Source organism: Metopolophium dirhodum, chromosome 2, assembly GCF_019925205.1.
Source record: "Metopolophium dirhodum isolate CAU chromosome 2, ASM1992520v1, whole genome shotgun sequence".
Taxonomy (NCBI): Eukaryota; Metazoa; Arthropoda; class Insecta; order Hemiptera; family Aphididae; genus Metopolophium; species Metopolophium dirhodum.
This window is the reverse complement of record NC_083561.1, coordinates 32105786-32116849: the sequence shown is the minus strand read 5'-3', so window position 1 is coordinate 32116849 and position 11064 is coordinate 32105786. Positions and strand designations below refer to the sequence as shown.

At 29.9% G+C, this 11064-nt stretch overlaps 1 protein-coding gene across 1 annotated transcript; it reads right to left on the bottom strand.

Moving 5' to 3' along the window:
- Window positions 1-8515: 8515 nt before the first annotated feature.
- On the bottom strand, window positions 8516-10314 carry LOC132938985 (uncharacterized). The gene is made up of 2 exons (XM_061005968.1): window positions 10089-10314; window positions 8516-9493 (listed from the first exon to the last, which is right to left on the bottom strand). The coding sequence occupies exon 2, from the start codon at window positions 9428-9430 to the stop codon at window positions 8858-8860; it is 573 nt and encodes a 190-aa protein (XP_060861951.1). The 5' UTR covers window positions 9431-9493; window positions 10089-10314; the 3' UTR covers window positions 8516-8857.
- Window positions 10315-11064: the final 750 nt, after the last annotated feature.

The window sequence follows — 11064 nt, the reverse complement described above, 5'->3', positions numbered from 1 at the left end:
GTCGAGTCTCGTTTAAAATGTCTTGCGGCTCGTCGTATTTGCGGCCAAGTGACTGCCGTGTTGTGCGCGTGTCGTACTGAAATGAATAGCACACTGCGATTTATTATAATATAGAGAACAATAGTAATGCAATATAATATAATAACATAAACATTTTACTATATATAATAATATAATATGTCTATACCGTTCATGCAGTCACCTAATGGCATGTAAGTATAGCGCAAGGGTGGGCATTGACTAGTTAAAAAGTAAAAGTTAAGTTACATTATCGAGTTAACGCGTTAAAATTCGTTCCATTATAATTATACACAGTTACTATAATAATCAGTTAACTAATTTTATAGTCACGCTAAGTTAATTTTTTCCTAATATGTATACCATAGATTTAAAATATATTTTGTTTTGTACAAATTATTATTTTTACAAGAAAAATACCAATATTAAATAATTGTAAATATTATTTATAGCGATTAGCGGTTATATTATGATATTTAATGTAAATATACTAAATTATAGACTGACGAAGTGTTTTAAGTGGCTATTTCCAGAGCTTTAAATATAGAGATCAAACTAACCTCTTTATATATTATATATGTATTTATTTTATACAAGTATACAACTTTAAATACATTTCCATAATTTTAATGGAGTTGTTATTGTAAGTTCTACAGTCTCACCCAATAATTTTGTTTCAAATTTGTCAACAATAACACTATACTAGATAACTTAGTTTGATGTTCATAAATTAGTGACGTCGGTGACGTTGAAATCCCTTAAAAAATTAACTTAAATAATATTATTAACTTCAGTTACCTACTTACTACTTTACTAGGTAGATTTCCCCTCTATTGTTTTTTCTAATGATACTATTCTTATACCTATGTATTATTTTTACTATATATATTTTTGTTTTGACATAAATATGATTTTGGGCTTGGTACAGATAATTTTTCAACCGATTTTGCGTAAAGCTTTGGTTATTGCCGCATAGAAACAAACAAAATGTAAATGTTACCTAATTTACACTAGGTACAGTTAATAGTTACTTATTAAGATGGCTCTTTTAGTAGCTATTATTTGAGGGGGACAATTTAGGGAATTTCCAATCTTGTCGAAACCTTTGTGTTAGTCGTAAATGATTATTAGTGTGAGTGTGATTCTATATAATATGTAAAATATAAAATTAGAATTTTGAAGAAATTCGAACTTGATAACAATAGATTTCATATCGCCCGGCTTTGGGGCGACTATATTCCACAGCACACATACGCTCATGCAGAAGTCAACGAAAGCACCCACGAAAAATATTTTTGTAGACTCGCGATAATGAATAATGATAATAAGCTGGCGAAAAACTAACATTCTTCTAGTAATCCAATTTTTTACTTTTGAAAAATTATTTGAATTCGTCAGCCTCTTTTCTATGGTCTGTAGTAAACAGATTTTGAATATTTTGGATATAGTTTACGTATTACGGTTCCAAATAAGTTTACTTAATTTATCAAAATTAACTTTCACTTTAAAGTGCTAAAAAGACAAAAAAATGAAAAAGTTTTTCCTACAAAACATAGAAAACAGGCCAACGAATTCAAATTAGTATTCAAAATTAAAATTAGACTACTAGAAGTATTTTTATTTTCGCCAGTTTATAGGTCTAAATGTATGAAAAATTACATCGTTTAGAGCCGCCTTAATAAATAATTATGATTCATACATTTTCTTCGAAGTGGAAAATATCGAACAGCGCGTGCTACGTTTGTAATTTGTTTTTTTTGTTTATAACAGGGACTGGAACCTTCAGGTTTTTACTGTTACAGTTCCAATACCAGTACTTAATTATTTTTATTATGGGTTTTGGTTATGGTTCCGGTTCTAGATTGTACAGTTAGGCTAGAAAATCGGTTAGAAAATAAAAATATCTGTACCCAGCCCAAAATAGTATATTGTGTGGCAAGGGTAGGAAGTGAGCTATTTCAGTCGCTGGCGATGTGTGCGGCACAAGCCGCAGGCGAGGGCCGCATTTTGCCCAAGATTGAAATTTCCTTCCCGCACGAGCCACTCATACTATTTATCGTCACGTCTCTGTGGTCATCGATCACAGCAAATAAACGATTTGGTTTTATTTATTTTAAGCGTCATGTACGGAGGTTATAATATGAATATAAAATGTAACCAAAAGTTTATGTTTTGTAAGGACTGTGGTATAGATTCCAGTGTCCGGTTGTGCAGGAGATACGCGTGATATACTGATATGTGCGCCCAGCACTTTTGGGGTTTTCCATTTTACCACCCGACACTTATTGGGATTTTCACTTTACCACCCGGCACCATGGGGATTCCCACTTTACCGCCCGCTGGACGAAAAAAGGACGCTTTCCAACACTTCAACCGCTATCGAAAACCAAACTTTCTCTGCAAGCGTGACAAAAACATAAGTCTTTAAAATAAAATGTAATAGAAGTATGCAACTAATGCTTAACTAATTTAGTAATTTTTTTTCAATACAACTTGTAACTTTTTATGAGTTAAAAATTAAGAGAAGTAACTTTTAACTTTAAAACTCAACTCACATTTTTCAAAATTAACTTAACTTCATGAGTTAGAACATTAGTTATTTCCCTGACATGTTTAAGCGTTTTATGAATATTATTCTAAATTATTATCATTATATTATTATCGGCTGTTTGGATTCGGTCTTACGAATATGTTGGGACACGCGCGTTTGAAACAATTATAAAATCAAACAATATTTTAGTAATAATTAGGACAAGGCCGTTGACTTGTGCAAAATTTGTACTCTCCTATCTCCCGAGACAATATTTAGGTCTTCAACTTTATCTAATTGGTCGCGAAACGTGTTATCACTCAACACCGAGCCGTCTCGTCGGAGTTTGAAACTATAATATAGCGTCGTATAATATGTAATTTTCTACGAGTCAATGGAGCGATAAACTATTTTTTTTGCCACAATATCAATATATGCGTGCATGTTTGATTTCAAAACATATAACCAAAACATTTTTTTTTTAATTTTCAAATATTATACTATTATATACACACATGCGACGTGTGTGAAGTTGGCCCCCCATATCGGGCAAATCGATCCGGACCAATTGTAAGTTAAAGATATTCATTTGTAAGTATTTGTAAGTTGGTCCTCACTGAGATATATACAGCCCTAGATAAAAATGATTCATATAGAAATACTTAATAAAATGTATGTATATAAAGTAATAAAAATGTAATCAAACAATTAAAAAAAATTAATAAAAATAAAAATGACTAAATATTATTAAAAATGTAATAACGTTTGATTAGTTAATTTTTTTTAGTCATTATTTAATATTTTAAAGTATCAATTTATTATTAATTATAAATATACATTAAAAAATCTATTTAATTTAGTTTATTGAATTTAGTACTTCTTAATTTCATCGCAATAAGCTTTTTAAAATTGGCTTTATAAATCTACGTTCAATCTATAGTAGTTAAAAATCTATACTTGACAAAAAAATCTATTCATTAAGAAAATCTTTTTAATAAAAAAATGTACATTTGATAAGTCGGATAAAAATCTATATTTGTTAAAACAAACTATTCATAAAAAAAATTAACACAATTATTTTAAATATTATTAATGTATTAACAGCTTAGTTTAATTAATTGTTTTAACATAATATTATAGTTTCATTAATTAATTGTTTTGATTTATGTTGTTCAACAATTTTCTTTGATATTATGTAGATAAAAATTAGTTTTCCCGTGGTACTACAGTCGAAAAACCAGATTTTCTGGAGAATGGATGAAGTATCATATAATTATAATGAAGTTTTTACTTAGAGCGGATTTTGAGAAATACACCAACGGGTAAGAGTTTGACTTAAAAATTCTGAAGACCAACTTACAAATACTTACAAATGAATATCTTTAACTTACAATCGGTCCGGATTGATTTGCCCGATATGAGGGGGCCAACTTCACACACGTACACACGCGACTATAATAGACAATGAGATCAGGTGACGACACGTGCGGATGCATAAAAAGATCATATTGTGACGAATTCTGTGGAATCGGTTTAGAAATTATTATAATATTAAACACCATCTGGGGCCGGAGTGGTGCAGTGGTCACGCAGTTGACTACGACTCACACAGTCATTGGTTCGAATCATAGAAAAGTGCAAAAAAATTGTGTGGTTCTACGCAACCACCAAAAATCCCCATACTGTCGTCATCCGGTTTCCAACTTGGTCCCACTCCACTGGGAGCGAAGACCGCACATGTCTCCTCTTGGAGAGGGGGTAGTATCAGGTATATAATGATATATATACATAGATAAATAAATTACATGATCTCCGGCCTACTGCCCACTTGTGATAAGCGTTGACGAAGACCTTGAGGTCGTTTCAATGAACAAATACAAAAAAAAATACACCATCAGGGTATCTCAACGTCATTATATAATATATTACGCTCTTCTGCCTGCAAAATCATTCCCAAACCTTAACCTTAAGCTTCATTTATGATTTACTGTTTTAGCACGATACCTAATTAATGAAAATTAATAACTCGCGACATGTGTGAATACTCATGTGCTCTATACATTTTGGCCAAATTATATTTTTAAAACAAATATTTTAGTGTTTTGAGTTTGAATTTGGAAAAACAAAACATGACAAAAAAATATTATGAATTTATCATAATTTATAATTATTGTATAACTGTGGTTCTATGACGGCGTGATGCTTATAGTTACATTTTTAAAATATATTAATTGGAAAAACTAATTAATGGCTGGGAGTGGGGAGAAACAATAAGGCATCCTATAAGCAAACACAAACTTAAAAAATAACTCTGCACAATTAGCAGGAGTCAGAACGCATGTATTATAAAAAAAAAAATGTTTAATAGATTTTCAAATAATGACATGATTGGCATCGACGCCGTGACCGCTCTGCTGCAAGCCTGCAGCTATAAATTATCATGTAAATTGTTCAATTATTGTTATGTCCTTTTTTCCGAGTTCGCGAACTAGCCACGCGACGATGTGCATTTTATTTTATATTTTGTAATAATAATAATACGCGTATGTGCTGTGTACAGAGAATAATAATTGCGTCAGACGAAATTATTGTTTTGCCGCAAACAATATTATATAGGATTACATTCGCACATTCGCCGGACGGATATTATCTATATAGGTACCTACCTACCAAGTACCAGCTATCATGTTATTATGAATCGGTATATCATAGGTGCGTGGACTTTCAGTATTATAATAATATAATATGTTTATATTTCATATATTATATGTTTTTTTTTTATTAATTTATCGTTCTGTGCGAGCTGAATTTAATATCTCATAATGATATTATTACTATCAATAGCTGCTTGTATGTGATGAAAATCGATAGGCGCCGGTTACACTTTGTATTCATCTTGCGGCGAGTTTCGAGTCGACAGAACACGCACGATAAAAACAACACCACCACGACGACGATTCTGCGAGAAATGAGCTATTTTTCAAGGCCCTATGACGGCTACGGTATATTATTGTTGTTGTTTTTCTGCGTCGCGCACTGTTCAATAGAATTTTTATTTTAATACGCTGCAGGTGCCTATTATTGTTGTAAAAAAAAAAAAATATGATAATACTATTTTATATTTATGCGTTGTATCGATCCTCCGAGACGTTCGATGCAATATAGGTATATTATTCGCTGGATATAGGTCTGGATACATGATCAATTATATAACCGTAACCAAGTTGATATTGATTTTCGTTCAAAAACAATTAAACTGTTCTAGCTATATAATACTATGTGTCGTATGTTTACCAATACAAAAGTATTGTGATCAAAGAATGGTTTGCTATATATGCATAGAGCTGTACGAAAAGTTTATGGTGTGTGTGTGTTTAGTAGGTACTGTGTATATACTTCCATGAGTAATACAATATACAAAGTCCAAAAGTTCACGTCAGCCATCTAATAAATGTCACCGGCCGTCAATCTGTTTCCGGATACCGGATACCGCGTAGTGCTACGCCTTTGTATACAATATACATCATTGTTATACGGCGGTTGTTTTAGTATATTCAATTGCATTTCTGCGTCATTGTTTCTCTTTCCGACAAGTTATACATTTACTACTGTACACACACATACTCACACACGTGGGTGTTGTTTTTAGGATTTACTCTGGGCGAAAGTAATTTCCTTTATCCCGACTCGTTGCGATTGATGAACGACGGGTGACGGGGAGGGTTACTTTCCGGGTTTTCGTTCGTTTTTCAGCTGATATATTATTATCGATCGATCGATCGATCCGAAGAGTGCTTTCTATATTGTATTAGCTGTACCCATGTCAGTTGCTCGGAAATCGTATCTCCGCCCTCCTGTATTATACGGATACACATATCCCAAAGATACCTTCATGGTATAGTGGTGCTTTTTCATCTGAATTCTTAAAATAATCTTGTTGTATAATTTTTGTATAATGATGATTATTTAAGTGGGTATCAAAAATCAGTGAAACATTATATAATTAGTTTGTTATTATTTGTTAAGAGGACGCCACACGGGCAAAAATACCGTACAAAAACATGCCAATTTTGTTCCAATAATACGGCTTACTGAATGGTTTTAGAGCAAAATACCTTTATTAAAAGTTGTAGAGGAGAGTTATATCGGGTGACGTATAAGACTCGATTTTTGATATTTTAATTTTTTATACCAATTATTCGCAAGTAAAAAAGTGAAAAAAAGTCAAAACGCAAAACGATTTTATCGATTTTGAGAAGGAAATATCGAAAATCGAGTCTTATACGTCACCCGATATAACTCTTCTCTACAACTTTTAATTAAGGTATTTTGCTCTAAAACCATTCTGTAAGCCGTATTATTGGAACAAAATTGGCATGTTTTACAGTAAAAAAAATTTAATTACGGCCGTCATGTGCTGCTTTTGTTTCTAGCGGCAGCGTTTGTCCCCTCCTAGCTCCGACATCCAGACTCGCCGGCCGCCGGCAGGTCAAAACCGGTCTGTTATCGGCGGTCCGCGCTTCGCACGTCGTTGCATTATTTTTATATATACCTATTACGTTCATATTATTATTTACGTGAAATAAAACATAGTATAATTATGCTCGATTTATTACGATGCCCGCGACCGTCCTTGCATTACCGTATTGCCGTGACATCCGCGGCTGTGAGTAAAAACTTATTTTTTAGTTCCAAAAACACGGCTGACTGACTGGGTTTAGATCAAAAAACCTCTTATAAAAGTTGAAGAGGAGAGTTGAATCTGTTAACGTATAGCACTAGATTTTTGATATTTTAGCTTATTATACCAATTATTCACAAATCAAAAAAGTGAAAACAAAAAACAAAAAATGCAAAACGATTTTATATATTTTGAAAATGAAATATCGAAAATCGAGTCCTCTAATTTTATATAAAATATTCATAACAAACTCTTCAAAAACATTTAAAACTAATTTCTATATAACATATAATATTTATTGTGTTAAAAATATAAGAATTTATAAAAACTAAAACTCATTATTTTATTATTATTTATTTATTACGGGCAGTGAGCCCAATATAATGTACAAAAATATATAAATTCAACCTAAGTGGGTGTTTCAGTTACCCAACTTTACAAGTAGCAATTTTATAGAGATAATAGTAATAATAAAAAACACACGATATAGTATATAATGAGACATATATATTAAAATTTTTAGGTACATAATAGTAATAATACAATTTTTTTTTTAATATCTAATAAACAAGTGAGGGTGCTCATTGCCAAGGCAAATCATAAAATAATTAGTGTATTAGATATCTTTACAACACAACTATACAAATTAGTAATTACTTTAAAAGTAACAAATAAAATTGAATTTATAAAGGTGATGCATTTCAATCCGATTATACATTCGATTATTTGAACAATTTCATTAAAGTATGTTATAAAATAAAATATATTTATACAAGAACATTTATACAATATATAAGTGTAGAAAAAAGTAAGATAAACATATACCTACATACTAATTATTAACTTCCGAAAAAATAATATAAATGTTGTGAATGGTATTTGACAATTATATAATAATATATAATATCAGGTATACGTACTAAGAACCTTTACTAAATTAATTTTTAGAACTTGGAGGATTGTAACTTAAATTAATGTTTTCTATAGCTAATTTTTTTGCTTTCCTATTTAAATAAAATTTTGCTATAAAATATATTAAAAAAACTATTATTATGACAACTAAATATTTGTTTGTGTATATAAATTCATACGTTTTATCTACAATAAGCGAATTTATTAACATATCTTGTTGGTCTAATTGTTTATTTATTGTATTGAACGCATCTTTATTAAATTTAATATTTTTTATTTCATCGAAGTGGATAGGTTTGGGATAGGCCTGATTAGAAAAATTGAATACATTACAGCATGAATCATTTGTAAGAGATAAGTCTACTGGAATTGAGAAATATGTTTGATTTAATACTTGTTCAGTTTTTAGTACACCTTTCGAGGTGTAAGCAATACACCCAGACTTCAAGTATAACTTTCCAGAACTTTTAATTTTAATTTTTTGAGTGAAAGACTGTTTATTACAAATTATAGTAATTGTAGTGGGTTTTTCACTACGAAAAACCAATGATTTTTGAAAAATGAGGGATACCACATTTCTGTTTTGAATTCAGAGATATAAGTATCACATTGAGGTGGTTTAGTTAAAGAATTTTTTAGTAATTCTGTTACACATGTGGGGTCCGTGTCACAATTATGTATAATTTCATTAAATCCACAAACAAATATTTTATCCACTACTTTACAGTTATAAATGATGTAACGGAATCATTAAAATTAATTATTGTGCTTTTTGGTATAGATATCTGATCATGAACAATACGCATAACATCTTTCTCATTGTTTTCTAATTTATCGATCGTACTATCATATCTTCGTACATCGTCAGCATCGGCTACTCCAAACATCCATTTTAATGCCGTACCCCCAAACTCAATAGATCGCTTAACTTTTTTGTTATGTCTACCCATTTGTACAATTAAACCTATCTCGTTTTCCAATCTGTTCGCGTGTTTTTTTAACTGATACAAAGTTATAGAAATGTCTTTGAACGCAATTAGTTCAATTGAGTTTAACATTTGTCTAATATTTCTAAGACTGTTATTTAAAAATTTTAAATCCATATATGTGTTTACTGTCCAACTACTTCCGCAAGCTCTACCATTACCTATGAGTTCGTACTGCAAACCCGGGCTATCGCTGGTTGATGTTAATTCGAACAAGTCTTCTTCATGGTTACCAAACGTCGTAGAAATTTCTATGGTAAATAACAACAGCAGTATTTGATGAACGACCTTCTGAAAGTCCATTTTTTTTTTTACTTTTTTTCTTCTGTGTCCAATAATTATATTTGACGTACTATGATCGTATATCTACAACAATAAGATAAAGTAAATTTAGATCATGTGTAATAAGTATGAACAAATAATGATAATATCAATAACACTAAGGTCATGATTACATTTTTTTAAACATAAAATTTAATTTAATAATATGAAAATTTGTTGCATTTTTCTTTTTATATTTTTCAGTATATTTGGCTTTGTTTGTTTTACTTGTAAAAAATTAAATTTATTTATGAAAAACACCTCTAAAGAAAAACCTAGGAAATCTAGGTATAAGTACATAAAGAGTCACCAATTTCTATAAATCAGGCCCCAATTGTGGGATCGACATGTATAACAATTAATATTGAAATCAGAGTTTGGCATCATCGTTCGAATACAATTTTATTTAGATGATTATTTTGATAATATTTTATTCGAATAAAAAATTATTTTGATAATTATAATTTTACAATTATTCGAATAATTTGAAAACAATATTATTCGAATAACAAATGATTCGACTAATTTTTCATTCGAATAATTATCTAGATAATATTTTGCTCAACTCTGATTGAAGTACCAAAATTAATTAAGAATTGAATTTTAAAAAAAAATTGGTAAATAAAATCAATTTTCTTACCTGTTTCAATGTTTGAATTTTGCTTGACGAATGCTGTCGAATACCAAAGTCCGTTGATCTTTTAACTTAAAGTAGTAGAATGGCGTTATATGTTTATAAGAAACTATTCAAATAAACACGGAAAATAAAGGATTGTCGAAACACTGTGTATTATAACGTACAAAAAAATTGTTTATTCTATCTTGAAGGCTTGCATTCGATGGTGTACTATGAAGTACTGATATGTATTCGATAACGCGCGGGATATTGAATATTGTTTGTTACAATGATATTATTATTATATTATAATTGATATTATATAGACTAATATTGTATTGTATTATAATTAGTATATTATTTTCATAATATACTTATTAAGCATTCTAAATTATTAACTTTTTAATGCGTTTGATAATAACCAAATGTCTAATGACAAACGCAATTCTGGCTGTCAGATACTTTTATCTAATAAAATATCAATTAATATAATTACTTATATTTGGACATATAATTAAAAAATGATTATAGCATGATATTTCATCTTCATCGTAAAGATATCGTAGATAATTATAATATATAATTATCGTCCAATTAAGGAATCAAAAACATTCACATAATATATTATGAGTAACGCATTTTATCAAACAAATTAAACTATAGTTAATTTTTTATTTGACTACTTATGTTCTGTATACGATATATCTAAATATATTGATTTTACTCATTTAGTTTAGAAGTAGTTAAAGTATTGCAAAGTTGAAGGGCAAAAAACTAAATTGAAAAAAGATCACGTATATTACTACCAAATAATGGGACAATTACACGCTACTAAAAGAGAAAAATGCTTTTTTGTGATATACACGGCCAAATGGATCAGTATAGAAGAAATATACTTTGATCAATCATTTTGGGATTCCAAAATGTCTGAACCGCTACAAAAGTGAGTCCTTTTTTTTAATAATTTGTACACTCTGAGTAATTAGATAATCTTTCACAC

Bases quoted from the DNA above. Each gene is read 5' to 3' on its own strand.
- LOC132938985 (XM_061005968.1), bottom strand. From the start codon at position 9,430: ATGGACTTTCAGAAGGTCGTTCATCAAATACTGCTGTTGTTATTTACC.